The following is an 18,634-nucleotide window of genomic DNA, read 5'->3' on the forward strand; positions in this document are numbered from 1 at the left end:
GACAGTCAAAATCAATTTTCCTTCCTGTACATCAATTAAAGTTCTTCCAGTAGCAAGGAATGGTCTTCCCAAAATGAGCGGTATCTCTTTGACTTCCTCCATATCCAATACAACAAAATCTGCAAGAAATATGAATTTATCCACCTTGACTAACACATCTTCAATAATACCCTATGGATGCTTGATCGATCGGTTAGCAAGCTACAAAGAAACCATTGTAGGCTTCACTTCATCGGTCCCTAATTTCCTGAAAACAAAAAAATGCATCAGATTTATGCTAGCACCTAAGTCACACAAAACTCTATCAAATGTAACATCTCTTATACCATAAAGGATACTGAAACTCCTTGGATCCTTGAGCTTTGGTGGTAACTTCTTCTGCAAAATGGCGTTACATTCCACTCTAAGCATCACTGTTTCTTCCTCTTCCAGCTTTCTCTTGTTTGAAAAAGTTTCCTTCAGGAACTTAGCATAACTCAACATCTGCTACAATGCATCTGCAAAAAGAATGTTAATACGTAGTTTTTTGAAAACACCAAGCAATTTCGTAAACTGTTTATCCTAATTTTGCTTCCTTAATCTCTAAAGGAAAGGAATTGGAGGAGTGTGGTGTGCCAACTCTGGTGATATTTTAGGAAATGGCAATTTTTCCTTCCTTGACTTTGGCATCTTTTCCTTCTTTGGTTCTTCTTTTCTTTCTTTGGTTCTTCTTTTCTAAGACTTGTTGGCTTCTTTTCAACAATGATTTCTTCATCGACTTCTTCCTCATATTCTTCCTTCTTCTCTGGAGGGTTCTTATCCTTCTTTTTTGGTTCCACTTCTTTTAAGACTTTTTCACTTCTTAGAGTTATGGCATTTGCTTGTTCACATGGATTTGTCACCGTGTTACTTGGTAAGGAACCTTGAGCTCTCTCATTCAACTTTTCAACAATTTGACCCATTTGAATCTCCAAGTTTCGAATAGACCCTCCTTGATTTTTGAAATTTGACCGCATCTCATTCATAAAACCTATAGTTTCTTGCATGAATTTCCCAAACATATCCTTCAATTTCAACATCTCTGCTCAAGTAGTTGATGGTTCACCCCTGATTGATGGTTTGGCACTGTCTTTTGATTTAATTGATTGTTTTGGTTGTCCCAGGATAAGTTTGGGTGATTTCTCCAACCAGGATTGTAGGTGTTGGAGAATGGATTGTTCTGTTTTCTCTGATTCCCAGCCAAATGTTTAACTTGCTCTGATGATGAGGAGGATGAAGCAAAGGTGTTCCCCACTTGGTAGTCAATGCTCACATGGTTACCTGTAGAAAAATCACATGTTACTTGAGGTGTTTGAATGGAATTAACATGCATACCTCTTATTTATTCATGAAGCACGGCAAGTTGGGCTGAAATGGTTATGTAAGCATCAACTTCATGAATACACATGGACTTTTTCGGCACTATTCTCTCATTCGGTCTTTGGTAGTTGTTACTCGTTAAAACTTCAAGTAACTCTTGAGCTTCCACCGATGTCTTATTCTATAAAGCTCCTCCAGTTGCTGTATCTACCATTGTTCGAACATTTGGTAGTAAACCTAAATAGAACGTTTGGACTTGCATCTAAACAGGAAAACAGTGGTGTGGACACTTCCTCAACATTTCCTTGAATCTCTCCCATGCTTCATATAATAATTCATGGTCACCTTGTACAAATGAGGTAATGTCATTTCTCATATTTGTCAAAAGAGTTGGTGGATAATACTTGTATAGGAACTTATGTGCTAGATCATTCCATGTCGTTATGGTTCCAGTGGGTAGTGACATTAGTCATCCTTTTGCCTTATCTCTTATTGAGAATGGAAACAGTCGCAACCTAATAGCATCATCTGTCACCCTGTTGTGCTTGAATGTGTCACAGATTTCCAAGAAGTTGGCTATGTGCATATTAGGATCTTCTTTTGGATCACTCCCAAACTATATTGATTGTTGAATCATTTGGATTATAATCGGCTTTATCTCAAAATTATTTGCCTTAACAGGCGGTCTCGTTATGCTCGGACTACACCCATCAACTTGTGGAAGTGAAAATTCCCTCAAAGTTCTATTTTCAGCCATCTCAATGATTCTCGCCTCTCTTTCTCTTCTCTCTCTGATAAGTCTTCTCATGGTTCTTTCAATCTCTGGATCAATAGGAACCACTGGATGATTTCTTATTTTTCGCATAAACTACACAGGAAAGAAAAAGAGCACGAGATCACAAGCAAACAAAAATTAAACTAAAACAATTAAAACTAAAAGTTAAACTCCAATTTAGTGAAAACTAGAAAACTTCAATATTAATACAAAATTAATCCCTGACAACGACACCAAAAACTTGTGCATGATTTCACAAACATGCATATTTAACAAGTGCACTAGTTGCAAAAAGTAATACAATGATGAATTGAGTATCATTCCCACAAGGATTGAGTGCTAAGTACCGATTTTCCTAATTTTATAACTAATTGAAGAACAAAAAAAATTTGGATTTATGGGAGCTACTAAAAACTAAATTAGAACAAAACAAAAGAGACAACTAAAATTAACACAATAAAAGCAATTCAACAATGAAATTCAATTCAAGAAGAGAGGTTAGGCTTTCGAATTCACTAAGTTACTCCAATTCAACCTAATAATCCTATTATTTTCAAGTTCACATGCACAGATTACAAATCAGACTCCCTACATTGTAAAATATACCTTCTCAGACTATAATTTACTACTTACCCCTATTAAAATTCCGCACCCGATAAAATGAAATTTAATAGTTCAAAGTCCCTTAAACATGTGGAATCCTATAGAGATTTTATAGATCGCGTTTGTCTATCTCTAGTTTTCGCTCAATCTATGGTGTTTATCTCAAGAAACTAACACGTGAATCACTTCTCAGTCTCATCATGCTCAACATTCATTTGATTCAAAAACACAACAATCAAATGCATTAAGAACAATGATAAACACTTAATCCATGCAATAGGACCCAAAAAACAACAAGATATTATAGATTAAATTATTATAAACAAAGATCCATCAAAACCCTAACCTAAAAATGAGTTAGTTCATGTTCAAAATGGAAATAGACATCAAATACATAACAAAATTAGAGTTCAACATCATAAAAACAAGAAAGGGAAAAGAAACTTCTCTAATTTGGACACCCAAACTCTTCCAATCTTCTTCTCTTTTCCCTATTTCCCAAAATGTCGACCTCGTTCTCAAAATGAGCTAATTTTTTTCTTAAATAGTCTCCAAAAACCTTAGGACCTAATACAATAATAGAAAAACACAGCGTTTAAAAAAATTACTAAAAATTGCGGTTTTTGCCACAACGAAGAAAAAATCTCATCATAACATCGACTTGAGTTTTATTGACCCACAAGTCTAGAGGCTAGCTTGCTGCAGTGAACTCCTGATCTTCTTTGCTGAATTTATGGAATTGCCCTCTGCTTGCTTCTTCACTTGAATCTTTGATCTCTTGATCCCCAATAAGAACAAACTCCAAGGGTGCTTCCAATCAGGATCAGAATTCCCCCGATCTTCTGAATTCGCTCAATTCCGAGTCTAGAAATTCATTTTTGCTCTATTTTTCTCCAACTGCACATTTTGGCCTGAAACATAAAATATGCAAAATTAAGTAACAATTCAGGCACAAAACTCATAAGAAGTATCTGAAATCCTACAAAAATAGTATAGAGAATAGTATAATCTATGATTATCACCTCACCTGTTATTTCACATGATGGTTTTAAATATCATGTCATCTTTGTAGATCACTTAAGTAAATAGATCTGGTTTTATCCCCTTAAGCAAAAATCTAAAGTCAAAGATGTTTTTATTTGTTTTAAAGCCATTGCGGAAAAATACTTCAAAAGTGAAATTCAAACAATTTATTCAGATAATGGTGGTGAATACGTGGCTCTTGCTCCTTTCTTTGCAACTCATGACATTTCTCATCTTACTTCTCCACCCCACCCACCTAAACACAATGGCTATTTTGAAAAACGACATCGTCACATAGTCGAAACATGTCTCACTCTATTTTCCCATACCTCACTTCCTTTAAACTTTTGGTCTCATGCTTTTGCCACTGCGATTTACTTAATTAACCATATGCCCACTCCCACGTTAAACCTTCCATCTCCCTATTAAACAATTTTTGGTTCTACGCCAAACTATTCGAAGCTTTGCATTTTTGGTTGTTCGTGCTACCCTTGGCTTCGTCCCTACTCCACTCACAAAATTGAATCTCGATCCAAACCCTGTATCTTTCTTGGATACTCTCTCACTCAAAGTGCCTATTTATGCTATCATCCTTCTACATCAAGAATGTTTGTCTCTCGTCAATTCAAGTTTGTTGAGTCAGTTTTTCCTTTTCTAACTCTTTCCACTCAATCTTCTCATCCCTATCCTGATACTATCTCCACTTGGATTCCTCCTATAATAACAATTCTAATAGGTCTTGCTTCTTCAATGCTATTCTCCACCGCATCTGTAGTTCCACCTCAAAGGCAACCTCTGTGTGATGATCAATTGGCATCTACCACCACCACACTACCCTTATCCATATCACCACCATTGCCGCAGGAATCTCAACCCTCACTAACCACCTTTAAGCCTTCACCCAAACCCCAACTGCACCACAACCACACTATCAACACCAATTCCTCACAATTACCACCACAACCACCACCAATACACACTATGATTACTACAGCCAAAAATAATATCCAAACACTTAACCTTTCCACTCAACTCAACCAAGCTTGTGATGTAGAACCAACCACTGCAACTCAAGCACTCAAAGATACAAAGTGGCATCAGGCCATGTCTGAAGAATATGATATTCTATTTCGAAATGGGACATAATACCTTGTACCTTGTATTTCTAATCCTAATATATTAGGTTGCAAGTGGATTTTCGTATTAAATGCAATTCTCATGGTTCTATTGACATGCACAAAGCACACTTAGTTGCAAAAGGCTTTCATCAATGCCAGGAGTTAACTATCATGACACATTTAGTCATGTGATCAAGCCTACTATATTTTGTATTGTTCATAGCCTTACTGTTAGTCATGGATGGTCTCTTTGACAACTTGATGTCAACAATGCATTCTTACAAGGTCATCTCACTAAAGATGTATACATGTCCCAACCTTTAGATTTTTGTTGATCCTGACTATCCCACTTATGTTTGCAAGTTTCGAAAAGCAATTTTTGGGCTTAAACAAGCCCCATCAGCATGGTACTATGAGCTTTGCAAATTTCTTATTACTTTGGGATTTCAAAACTCTCATGCTAACACCTCTCTATTTGTTCTAAAAAATGGTGGTCATATTATATATCTTTTGGTTTGTGTTGACGACATTATTTTTACCAGTGATAATGATGATTTGGTTCATCAATTTGTGCATTTGCTTTCTCACCAATTTTCTATTAAGGATTTTGGAGTGCATTTTCTTGGTATAGAAGTTATTCAAAATGCCTATGGTATCTTGCTATCTCAAAGACGTTATATTATGGATCTTCTTGCTCAATCAAAAATGTTGGATACTAAGCCGATACTCACTCCCTTTCCTACTAGTCCTCCTATTACATTACAGTTAGGTACCACTTTCTCAAATCCTACAGAGTGTAGAACTATTGTTGGAAGCTTACAGTATTTACTAATCACATGGCAAAATATAGCTTTTGCAATCAACAAGCTTTCTCAATTCATGCATCGACCCACTACCGAACATTGGGTTCCTATCAAACACCAGTTACGTTATCTTTGTAATTCCTCTAATTATGGCATTCAATTTTACTGTGATTCTCCACTTTTTATACATGCCTTTTCTGATGCTGATAAGGCTGGTAACAATGATGATTTTGTTTTTCAACCGATGCTTATGTTGTTTATCTTGGTCATAATCCCATATCTTGGAGTTCAAAGAAGCAATGCACAGTTGCTAGATCCTCTACCGAGGCTGAATATAGAGTTGTTGCTTCTATTGCCACTGAGCTTAATTGGGTGTGTTCTCTTTTGCTTGAACCTGGCATTGTTATTCCTCACTGTCTTGGGGCCACTCATTTGTGCTTGAATCCATTCTTTCATTCACAAACGAAACATGTTGCTATTGATTTCCACTTTATTCGTGATCAAGTTCTAAACGACTCTCTACGTGTTGCTTATGTTTCTAGTGAAGACTAGCTTGCTGATTCTCTTACAAAACCAATTCCCAAGACTCGGTTTCTTCCTCTCTGCACCAAGATTGGCCCCTTCAGTCGAGCTCCATCTTGTGGGGGCATATTAGAGAAGAAGCAATCAATAATCTTTGTTTTGAATTTGTATTTGCCTTTTGAATTTCTAATCTCTTATCTGTTACACTTGTATTATATACCTCTGATGTTGAATGAAAATGCAAGCAGCAACACTCTTTCTCCTATGCTCACTTCTTATAAACAGGGGGCGTAAAACTGTAACTAAAACAACTATCAATTGTGGTTCAAAGGAGACTAGGAGCATGCTTGGCTCCATTACAAAAGAATATGAGACAACTCTCATGCCACAAACACTAACCTCTCTTGCTTCTCATGGCAGCTTTCAGCATCCTTTCTGTTTTTGGTTTATGCACGAAACGAGAACTGGGAGCGTATGTATGTAAGAGTATACACCATTTCTACCTCAACACTGCAAAACATTCTTTCCTTCTGAAGTTGTTTTCACAAGGCAATGGATTTGCTTGGCATAATCCGCTATCCATATTGGTAAAGTAACAAAAAATGAAGCAGCATGCGCAAAAAAGAAACCATGTAGAACTCCATCTGTTTAATAACAATAAAAGAGTAAGGGAACCAAGAAACATCCTCATATTATTGATATCTATCAGATTCAAGTTTCTTAGACAACTCATAATGATGGACAACTTGTTTTTGAAAAGTAACCTTATGGAAGAGCAGATCAAGCTAGTTTTGTAGATTCTCCCGTTTCCCTGTTTTTCTTTGGACATAGGTTGTTTTGTATAGGATTGTATATCCTGGCTTTTTTGTGTTATTTTTGTGTTTCTTCGCTTTTGCTTGTCGCAAGGGTTGAAGTTCTTGGGGTTCACCCCTTTTTTGGTGTAATTAATTATTCTTTATAAAATTACCTCTTACCGAAAAAAAATTAATTATACCGTGAAACATTATAGTTACAATATTGAATAAAAAATTTACTATATGTTATAAAATATCAAACAGAAAAAACACTATTCATGGGTATCTGCAATGGACAATAATAAAAATAATAAGTGAGACAAAGAAAGCTTAGAGGCAAAGCAACTTGCAAATTGTTTCCTATGTTCTTGGTAAAACCACATGCAAGCATGAAAAATTGTATGAAATGGGCAATTCAATCTATTATAAATCGTTGGTTAGTACACTTTCTTCATCAACTATTATCTAATAATATTATGCCTTTTTCAGACATAGAAAATGAAGCAACTTGGACACAATTAACGACATGTTTAAAGGGATCATAAAAAAAATCTTTTATTCAAGCCTTAGGATGTGTTTAATATTTAACCGATCTTATAAAAGTATAATAAAAAGCCCCATATTCATAGTGTTTTTTGTTATTGGTGTTACATTTCATGTCATAAGTTTTATTTTTAATATTATTAGCTAGTCTTTATTCTTTCTCATATCAAAGTTATCTTTTTAAATATAGTCCTTATATCCAAATCGTCCTTTCAAAAAAAAAAAAAAAAAAAAATCCTATTGTCTAAGATATGCTTAAGAATGGTTTCAAAGAATATATGAAAACAAGTCATTTATGTGAAAAATGTATTATGTTAAAATATTACCAAATATTTATTAGATATTGTAAATGTTTTTTTTTTTTTTAAAAAAAAATTCTATAGAGGAGTATTTATAAAATGATTCCAAATTTTTTTTCAATTAATTATTTTCTTATTTCAAAAAGGGTTTATTTTATATTGTTAATAAAGATTATTACATTGTTTATATACACCTATGAATTGAGTTGTTCTTTCAATCGAAGGCTGATGCATTTTTTGTCTCCTCATTGAATGAATCGATGTGCTTCCAAATCCCAATTGATTCCATTTGAATTATTTTCCCTCTATGCAAGTACATTGAAACCAATTAAAGTATTCGGGTTTTTTTTCATGGATTTGTCTCGATTCAAATAAAGATTGATGGACTGGTTTGGAGTTGAATCCACAACAAAGGCACAAAAGCTATTGTTTGGGCCGGACGTCACTTGAAGCTCCTTGGTGGTACAGAAACATTGCAATCCATCTACACAATTGACTTTCATTGCTTTACTTTTTTTTAAATATTCATCACATACATTTTATTCTTTTTTTTTTCAAAATAATTTTTCTTTTAAAAATGTCACTGGACTCACACTCAAATCTTAAATATATAAAAATATAACATTCATTTTTTCATTTTTTAAACTCATAAATTTTAAAACTATATCAAATACGACAAGCGTCGAATATGCTCTCTAATTTAGATTTTAAGTTAAGTTTCTTAACATTTTTTCACCCATTTACAAGCATAGTTTTTTTTTTTTTTTTTTTTCTCTTCAATAGTAATACTAAGTAACATATTTTTCTTAGTTTCATCGCCATATTATGATTCTATGCATAATTAGCCTCAATATGAAAACATTTTTCCAACTTCATTCCCCTAACCCTAATTTTACCATATGATCAAGATGTTTGTCAATATACATACTTATAAAAAAGAAAGGTGATGAAATTAGTGAAGGAGCCAGCAAAATTTATTCTGGGAGCCAAAATGTAAATGTTCAATGAATGAGGGATCAGAGAAACAATTAGTAAGTTAAATTTAAAAACTTCCTTATAATCAATTAATATTAAACACACTCATGTTGAGGAGTGTTAAAAATTACCTATTAACCGGATGGAACGAAATTTTTTGAGTATCCGAAAATCTAGTTGGTTTCGAGTAGCTGTTTGATAGATACCCAAATTTTCGATTCGATACCGGTTTGATTTTTTTGCAAAAACTGGGTAACCGAACCGAATTGGTTTTTTGAAAATTTTTATATGAGTGAGGGTAACTCTGACTCTTCACGTATAAAAACCCTAGTATTTCTTCCTTTTCCTTTTCCTCTTTTTTTTTTTCTCTTTCATTCTTCTTTTTCACTGTCACCTCTTCTCTTCTCTACCTCCTTCTTTTCTTCTATCTCCTCCATCTATATTTCTCCATCTCTTTGGCTCTTCCTTCTATTTCTCCTTATCTTTCTCTTTCTCCTCTTCTCTTCTTTTTCACTCTCTCCTCTTCCTCCCCTCATCTTCTTGTCCTCCCAACTATCTCTTCACTTCTCTTCTACACATATCTCTGAAACCCAAGCCAAATTAAACACAATTAAACCAGAAAACCCATAAATCTTCAAAACCTAGACAATCAAACAAAAATCAAAACAATGATGCGCCAAATTGATTAGGATGGTGATGGATGTAAACAATGGGGCTGGAAGAAGGTGAGTTGAATACATGAGGGGTGGCCAAAATGGTGAGGGTGTGTGTGGGGGACGATGGTGAGGATTTGAGGGTGGAGGTGGGAGATGACAGCTTGGGCCAAGGGAAGGTGATTCGTTTATAAATCATAAAACACTTATAAACATGAGTGGACAAGGAATTGCAAGTCTTAACACACTTGCTAATTCAGTTGAATTGAAGAAATTCACTCAAAATCCTAAAACACTTGGTTTGTAGAAAGTGGGGAGCTATGAAAATCAATTGGCCCAAGCAAGTTCAAAGAAAGAGAAAGTCCAAACATTTCAGCCCAAATCACTCCAAGTCCAAGCACAACAAGAGAAGCTCAAGTCCACCAAAAAAGAAGTCCAAATGTTCAAAGTGTCAAATTCGGCCCAATTTGCATTACAAAGGGGAAAATCCACGTGACCCCTTATTGGATCAATTTGCATAATTCTAAAGGCCCAAATTCTTACACCCTTATTAGTAGACATAATTAGGACCATTGATTAGCTTTTAATCTACTAAAAGCAAGCTTAGACAACTAATAGGATGGTTAAAGACATAAATCCTAGAATTAGGAAATTGTCTCTTTTGCATTAAAAAGGCATGGCCTTATTTTTTAAATGAATGACTTGTAACATTTAGCTAATTTTATTTCATTTTCTTGTATTTGTCATTTACTTGTTTATCCTTATATTTGCTTATATAAGGATAACTATTCCATCGTATCACTTAGTCTTGAAAATATGAAAATTGGTTTATCTATTTGAGAGAACTTTTGTGTTCTTTTATTGTGCATTCTTTATCCAAGTCTTAGCAATGAGATTTGGTGGTGAATCAATTCAAGTTAATAGAATAATCATTTATACTTAAAGTGTTTCTACTTGTCTTGGTCCGAAGTGAAATTTTTTTTTTTTGGTTTGTATTTTCATATTTTGGCCGAATTTTAACTTGGAATTATGGCATATTGTGTTTTTGAATTGGTTGGATTTGGATAAAAAGGGGGTGGTGAAGAAGAAGAAAAAGAAAAAATAAAGAAAATGGGGGAGTGGTGGTGAAAAGGAGATAAAGAAAAGAAAAAGAAGAGATTAGATAATAGAAAGAAATTAAAAAAAAAAAAAAAACATTTGAAATTTAGTTAAAAAACCAAAAACCCGAAAACCGAATCGAAAATTCGTTTCGGTTCAAAACCGAGTAATTTCCAAACCGATTCAACTATCGAGTACCCTTAGTCCTTAAAGTCTGACCCGAATATTCAGTTCAGGTCAACCAAATGCAAAACCGGTTTGGGTATCCAATTTTGAACACCCCTACTCTTGCTTGTATACTTCCTTAAAATTATCAAAACCCCTGAAATTATTCAAATTATTATAAATTCTTTTGTAATTTGTAAAAGTATTATAAAAACCCTAATAAAGACATTTTATACTTTCTCATAGTAGTGGTTTATAATGTTAAGATCTAGGTCCGAAAATTCAAATTCAATACAAGTCGTCTTCTACAATTTCAAGATTCGAGTTTATTTCATTTATCCCTGGCATGATAAGGTTACAAACTTTTCAATAACAAGCGATCTCAAAGAGTGTAAATGAAATAAAAACCCTTCAAACATATCCAACTAAACTTGGTAATAGCCATCATCACAATTCTAAATCTTGCACAAGTCATTCAAAGCCACTATTAAACAGATCTAATTTCCCTCTAGATAGAACCAAATTTCTTACATATAGGTAGTACAAGATTTATAATAGAAATCTGTAAATATGTTGAATAAAAGAACAATTTTCTATCATTAACTCTTGTGAAAAGGGATATAATACAGGACTATAACACTAAAAAAAAGGGCAAATGTAAAGCTAAAAAACTGCCAAATGTAGAAGCTGACTGTGGTTCATAACTTATATAATTTACACCTACAATAAACATGGGGGCGTAAAACTGTAACTAAAACAACTATCAATTGTGGTTCAAAGGAGACTAGGAGCATGCTTGGCTCCATTACAAAAGAATATGAGACAACTCTCATGCCACAAACACTAACCTCTCTTGCTTCTCATGGCAGCTTTCAGCATCCTTTCTGTTTTTGGTTTATGCACGAAACGAGAACTGGGAGCACATGTATGTAAGAGTATACACCATTTCTACCTCAACACTGCAAAACATTCTTTCCTTCTGAAGTTGTTTTCACAAGGCAATGGATTTGCTTGGCATAATCCGCTATCCATATTGGTGAAGTAACAAAAAAGGAAGCAGCATGTGCGAAAAAGAAACCATGCAGATCTCCATCTGTTTAATAAAAATAAAAGAGTAAGGAAAGCAAGAAGAATCCTCATATTATTGATATCTACCATATTTAAGTTTCTCAAACAACTCACAATGACGGACAACTTGTTTTCAAAAAGTTACCTAATGGAAGAGCAGATCAAGCTGGTTTTGTAGATTCTCCACCCAATTCTCTTCTAACCAACTTCAGAATCTCAATAATCTGTAGGAAGCAAGTCATCATAAGAAACATGATCTAAAATAAAAAATATTTTCTATTTGAATCCAAACAGTAAGTATTAAAAAAGTATTAATAAATCATATAAATTGTTCTCCCACCGATAGCTACATAAAGTCTAAAATTTGGCATGATTTATATTTGTGGTAATAAAAACATTTTCCTTTTTCTCATTCTTAATGGTTCACACTGTTGGACAGTTGCACTAAACTGTGAAACATAAAAGGAAGCATGAACTTTTTCGTACATCTAAATCCCATTAGACAGTATGGGAAACTACATAGAAAGCATATCAACTTCCATAAAAACTATGAATCATTCAGAGTGCAAATAGAAGAATTTGATAAAGTCTTCTAGGTTTTTTTTTTTAATATTTTAATAAAGAATAACTGATGATAACATCTAAAAGGATACATGATAGCTCATTTCACAAGTCATGTGAATGTTTTATAAATGAAAATATAATCCAGTAATTTGCAAAAATATGCAATGTTAATGATAAAATAGTCAAGTATCACTTGTCACATGAGTAATGATTTCTATAATTGGAGAACTTGCCAACTAAAATACAAGCCACTTTACATTACCACTAGAAAACAGCAGCCATGCACATTGACATATTGAAAAGATAACAAGATGTTTTATTATATGGTTACACAAGGCTTGGCATGTAGACAAACAATAATGTGTATAAATATAAGCCTAATTCGCTTGCAATGGGACAGCTTTATTGGAGACATGGCAACAACTCTCAAGAAAGGCTCAACTATCAAGAAGATTCAAGTAGGCTAATTTAGATGCTTTTCACAGAATATTAAGTAGACATGATTTTTCTAAAAAATTGCAATATCTGGTAGCTGCAATCAAACGTGTTTGAAATTCGATTGAATTGAAATTATTCTTGCCTTGCATTGTGTAAGATAGGCATTGACTTACAGCATTTCAATTAAACGATGGAAGCGAAATAATCACAAACTGTGCTCATGTATTTCAAAACATGAAAGTAGCATAAATGATGGAAACGAAAAGCAACTTACCCCAGGATAATGTTGCAATACTGGAGAATAATGATCAAGTGCTATGTATATTTTCTCAAGCAGGCTCAAAAGAGCATCCACCTCATCACCAAGAAGATCAACCTGAACTCCAAACAGAGAATTTCAGTGAGAGAGTACAGTACAAGGCCATCTCAAGACATATTTGCAAGACAAAAAAATGAATGCAAATATCTTTTTCTCCATGGTCTTCACTAGGCATTTCGAATGAAGTTTCTAATTAAATCTATTTACACTTTTAACTAACAGTTCCAAAAACTTTCATGTAGTCTTTAAATCTTAATAACTTCTGTAAACCAGAGATATAATCAGCAATTTTGAAGTTACGTTGCTATTTGGAAGACAATGATACAAAATTAAGGAAAGAACAACACAATAATAGAGGCAGCAAACAGCTACTAAATTTTTTTGATACCAAATTCCAACATGATGCTGCACATAGCCCTTCATTCTTTGACATCTATAAGTACACACTACGCTTTGACATCAGCCCCACTTTTATCAACTAAGTTCTATAATTTTTATATTTAATCTAACATCTATTAAGTTATTGGGATGAAATTAATAGACACAGGAAGAATTAACCTACAGTCTTCCACAATTTAAACCAACTCATCTTTCTTTTTCTAAACTGATTTCAACCAAATTTGAGAAGCCCCCAACTAAAAGAAAAAGGGAAAGCTAGAAAAAAGAAAGAAAAAAAAAAGAAACAGAGAACTGAGAGAAGGCTGCAGAAAATTTCTACGCAACTCATAAACTCCAAAGTTAGTAATTTGTAATATTCAATCAGACAAGATTTGGTTTTAACTTTTTCTGGATGGATCATTACTGAGAAGTGAGAAGTATCTACAATTTAGGGAATATAACACATAATCAGTATCCCAAAACTGGCATCTAAGCAACCATTCTACGATTTAGAATTATTACAAAATGAATACACATTGCATACTTATAAGGGATGACACTGATTTAAACAACCTAAATTCTCAACTGTGAGTGATTGCACATAGCCCTTTTTTAACTAATGGAAGTATACACAAATTCAGTCACAATATTTTCAAGCCCTCAAAACAGTTTAAGTTAGCAACAAATACAGCTCTATGCCTTCTACAACAAAATATGAATTAAAAGAACACAAACTCAAATTAAACAGATCAATGTGCAGTACTTCCGACAAATGTGAACTTTTCAACATACCTCAGCTTCAGCCTTTTGAAGGTCAGAACTCCTCCTTTCAAGCTTCTGTCTGTACATCAACCCCGTGCCTTTGATTACTTTAGCTTTCTGAATAAGAGCTCTCAATGGAGAACTCAAATTGTCCAATCTAAAAGAAATGACATACGCATACATGGTTACATATCAATACACTAATTCACAATTCATCTAAAAACTCAATGAGTGCTTATATATGGAATAACAACTGAAGCCTGAAGATTAGAAGAGAATCAAATTCAATTACAGTGATACTCAACAGATAAAAATTTCAGACAGAATACAAAATTTACTGTGTCTTATTGAAAAAATAAAAAAATTATAATATTTTATCAGTCTTGAGGACTCATATTTATATAAATTACAGCCAAAACTTCACTTGATTACAGGATTAAAACACAATAGTGAAAACAGGGTCTAAAGAAGACTAAAGAAAAGATGGGAAGTTTTCAGGTAAATCATGATTTCCACTCACTCAAAATTTAGGCAAGTCATAAACAACAGTCAATGACCTAGGCAACACAGGCTGACTGAAGCATAACATGTCTGAACAGGAGCCCCTTTTTTTTTTAGACTATAAGCATCAACATCATCAGTCATTTAGTAAGTCATAAATAGAAGCATATGTGATTTATGCATACCTAGAAGATTAAACAAAACATCTACAATCTGGAGACCATGCAAAAAACAGAATCAGCCAAGGCCATAATTTTTGTTGATAGCTCCATACAGATTATAAATACAAAAAAATAAAAGACAATTTTAACTATGTACCTCATATTACTTTTTGCAATATCATCCATTACTCTGCATTCAAAATCAGCTAATCTCGTGTATAAACACTGAACAAGAATGGTCAAGGATTGTATTTGCCTCTTATGCTCCCTTTCTTTAGCTTCAACCAATGATGTGGAATTTTGCCTCTCTTGGGTAACAGACAGGAGTGTCTTCCTTTCTTCGTCAATTTCTCTAATCTCATTCATTTTCAGTGTAAATTTGTGCTTTAGGTCATGCAACTCCAACTTGTATCCTTCAATCTGTTCCAATGCTATGCTCAATTCACGTTTCATGACATCAGATTCTTTACTACTTTCAGAAATTAACATTTCCTGTCGACTTGTCTCATTTCTTAAATTGTTCAGCTCTAGAGAAACCAACTCAAATTGCTCCTTTTCTTTCACCAATGCAGCTGCTGCTTCCTGGGCTAATTTTTCCTTTTCTTCCATCAATGACGACAATAAGAATGTCTCTTGCTTTAGTTTTTCCTTCTCAAAAACCTCCAAATTTAATGCCTCTTCTTTTTGCAATGCTTCGGTTTCAACATGAACTCGAAATTCATTTTCTTTAATATATTTCAGGTTCATGTCGAAAAGTTTCTCTTCAGCTTCCTTTAAGGATTCTTTGAATATTACTGTACACAGCTCTTGCATAATAATGGATTCCATAGCTGAATCTTCAAAATCATAAATGCTGCTAGATTCGGTGACACTGCTATTAGAGTTCACCACACCCCTGAGAAAGCATTTATACACATCTTTAGTAATTGAAGCTTCAATACAAGCATCTTCAAGAGCACACTGAAGATGTCCAATTCTCTTTACCAAGTTTTCCTCAGCAACAGAGTGCTGCAACATTATCTCTGCAGTATCAGAAACTTGAGAAGACAGGCGTTTAACTTCTCTTTTCTTATCAGTAATCATGCCCCTCAACTGGCGATTATCTGAGAGAAGGGATTCCAATCTATCCTTTAAACAGCAAAGACTCTCAGCATTCTTACTAAATGGATCTAACTTCTCGTTTTCTAAAAGAATATCATCCAATTTCAAAATTACCTCTGGAATCTTTTTCCTCAATGCATCAAACTCTTTATCCTTCTTAAATGGCAAAGAAGACCCTCTTTCTCTCAAGTATTCTCGCTTAAGGCTGAAATATTCTTCAGTCATCTCTTGCACTTTAAGTTCATGGGTTCTCTTCATTTTTGTCATTTCGGCCTTAAAATAATTCACCAATTCTTCTTTTGTCATGTGCTTCAGTTGGGCATAGTCCACATTCTCTGGCACAACAATTATTGACTCATCGTGCTTCCCATTACCCTCCCAAAGAGAAGCTGATAACGAAACATGATTTCCTGAAACTTTACGATGTAAATGATCAGTCCTTTTATTGTTATTACATTCCTCGCCAATCTCCATTGACCCATGAGAAGATATATGTCCAATTTCTGGAACAGACAGTGATTTGGAAATGGCATCCAATTCCTGACGTAAACTTGAAATCTCTTTGATCTTCTCAAACCAGCTTAAATTTTCATTATCATAAAACCAAGCATTTTGATCCCACAATCTTTCTTCAAGCTCTTCTTTGAGACCCCTAATACAATTCATGATTACCATATCTTCAATCTCTCCTTGAAACCCCTTCTCCTGCTGCAATTGACAGAGTGATGTTTTTGACAAGTAAACCATGTCATCCACCTGCTTGCATATCATATTTAGTGTAGTTCTCAAGGAATCAAGTATTTTATCCACATCCATCCATTTTATGTCAGATACCTTGTCTTGTAGAATACCACCCAATCCTACCATCTCAGAACCCAAACCTATCCTCATCATAGAACAGCTTCCTCTTATGCGGTCAATTTCTTTTGTAAGGTTCTTCAACTGCTTTTTAGCCACATCTTTAAGGCTAACCAGAGATTCTCCTATCCCATTGGAATCAAATGACCCATTTGACAAGCCCGAATATGGTTTTTCACTTCGTGGCTCATGCTGCATCACCAAAGACCCAGATGATTCACTTTCATCAGCACCCACATGGTAAAGATTCAATGTTTCTTTCAATCTGGCCAACTCCAGTTCTTTCTCAGCAATCTTTTGAGCTGCCTCCTGTTCAACTGCACTCACCATGCCTTTGATAACCGAATCACTTACCATCCTCGAAATGGTCAAACGATCATTGATATCTTCCCAATATGAATCCAAATCCTCAAGCAGCTCATTCTCTGGATTCTCACTCTCTTTACCATCATCATCAACCATCATTGACACATGAACTGCCTCACCACCATTAGAATTGACATGACCATTTCCAACTCTAAAATTCTCCAACACAATAGGCTTTTCCATCGCCATTAAAAAGCGCAACTCCAAATCCCACAACAACTCTGCACACCCAAATCCCACAATCAATTCAACTCAATTTGCAATCTCATCAACCACAACCAACAAAATTAAAAACAAAAAAAAAGGCAAGTAATCAAATATTCACGTTCCACTTTTTCTTAAAACTTTACTTCTAAAATATTTTAAAAAAGAAGAAGAAGAAGCTGGATCATTTAAAGTCTAAACAAGTTTAGCTCACAAAGAAGCACTATACTCCATATTCTGCTTAATTTTGTTTCTTTTCCGCCATTTTCGCATATAAACCCAACCCAACTAAACTAAAGTGTAAATCCCATAAAGCACACACACGGAAAACTACAGTAAACTAAAACTTAAGCTCAATTACTATATAAACAAGTTCAAATTACAGCTTGAAACAAAAACCAACACCAAAAAAATAAATAAATTAAGTAAAGCAAAATTACTTACAAGTAGAGAAGATTTCAGTCCATATAAACTTAAAGCTGAGAAAAAGAGTTCGAAAATCCCAAGAATAACCTCGAAATTTTCAAAAAGCTGCTCTCTCTTTCTTCATTCCACTCTTTGTCTCTCTGGTTTTGTAGTGCTTTCAAGTGTTTTCAGTTTTAGGGTTTTTCTGAAGATAGAAAAAGTGAAGCCAGGATATGGTGAGCGGGAGTCAAAAGCGAAAAATTAAACCTTGGTTTTGAGTTTAATTACATAAATAGCCCTCGTTGTCTGGAATTCTGCGTTTAAAATTTGTCTTATTAAGAAAAAAAATCAGTGTGATGAAATTATAAATTTATAATATAATTATGTAATATTTTATATTATATTATATAATTTATCTTTATTTATTTGGATTTGACCTAACGTTTTTAATCGGAGAATTATCTATTATATTAAATTAAATTTTATAATATTAAAAATAAGTAGTAACTTGTAAGATAGAACATAAAATTTAGTACATGAAACATGCAAATTTATTATTATTTTATTTTCCATGAAAATTAAAATATTGTATAATTTATTGAAATAATTATGAGTAAATTAAAAAATTGTTAATCGTGGATCAACAATTTTTTTTTTTTTAAATGTATACTTAATCCAATTTTTTAAAGTTTTAATATTAAAAATAATTTAAATTAAATAAATTGTGAGTAGACTGATTAGTTTGAACAACTTAATTGGAGCTTTAAAAAAACCCTCAATAATAATAATCCACCAAATTA

The 18,634-nt window shown here is 33.7% G+C and overlaps 1 protein-coding gene and 1 non-coding gene across 2 annotated transcripts; one reads left to right on the forward strand and one right to left on the reverse strand.

The window, feature by feature from the left end:
- The first annotated feature begins 1,610 nt into the window (after nt 1-1,610).
- LOC116123012 lies at nt 1,611-1,717 on the forward strand. Its single transcript, XR_004126980.1, has one exon. It is a non-coding gene; the product is annotated as a small nucleolar RNA R71 (small nucleolar RNA).
- A 10,006-nt stretch (nt 1,718-11,723) lies between these two features.
- On the reverse strand, nt 11,724-18,059 carry LOC116123010 (WPP domain-associated protein). Its single transcript, XM_031408808.1, has 6 exons — nt 17,874-18,059; nt 15,058-17,446; nt 14,269-14,395; nt 13,054-13,155; nt 11,923-12,001; nt 11,724-11,802 (listed from the first exon to the last, which is right to left on the reverse strand). Exons 2-5 carry the CDS (start codon nt 17,412-17,414, stop codon nt 11,939-11,941), a joined length of 2,649 nt encoding a protein of 882 aa, XP_031264668.1. The 5' UTR covers nt 17,415-17,446; nt 17,874-18,059; the 3' UTR covers nt 11,724-11,802; nt 11,923-11,938.
- Between the last annotated feature and the right edge of the window lie 575 nt (nt 18,060-18,634).

Source organism: Pistacia vera, unplaced genomic scaffold, assembly GCF_008641045.1.
Source record: "Pistacia vera cultivar Batoury unplaced genomic scaffold, PisVer_v2 Contig1395, whole genome shotgun sequence".
Classification (NCBI taxonomy): domain Eukaryota; kingdom Viridiplantae; phylum Streptophyta; class Magnoliopsida; order Sapindales; family Anacardiaceae; genus Pistacia; species Pistacia vera.

Excerpts from the sequence above, each read along its gene's own strand:
- LOC116123010 (XM_031408808.1), bottom strand. The coding sequence starts at position 17,414 with ATGGCGATGGAAAAGCCTATTGTGTTGGAGAATTTTAGAGTTGGAAAT. Across the intron at positions 14,396-15,057 it reads ATTGCAAAAAGTAATATGAG|ATTGGACAATTTGAGTTCTC; the intron begins GTACATAGTTAA and ends CATTTCTTTTAG. Across the intron at positions 13,156-14,268 it reads TTCAAAAGGCTGAAGCTGAG|GTTGATCTTCTTGGTGATGA; the intron begins GTATGTTGAAAA and ends TTTGGAGTTCAG.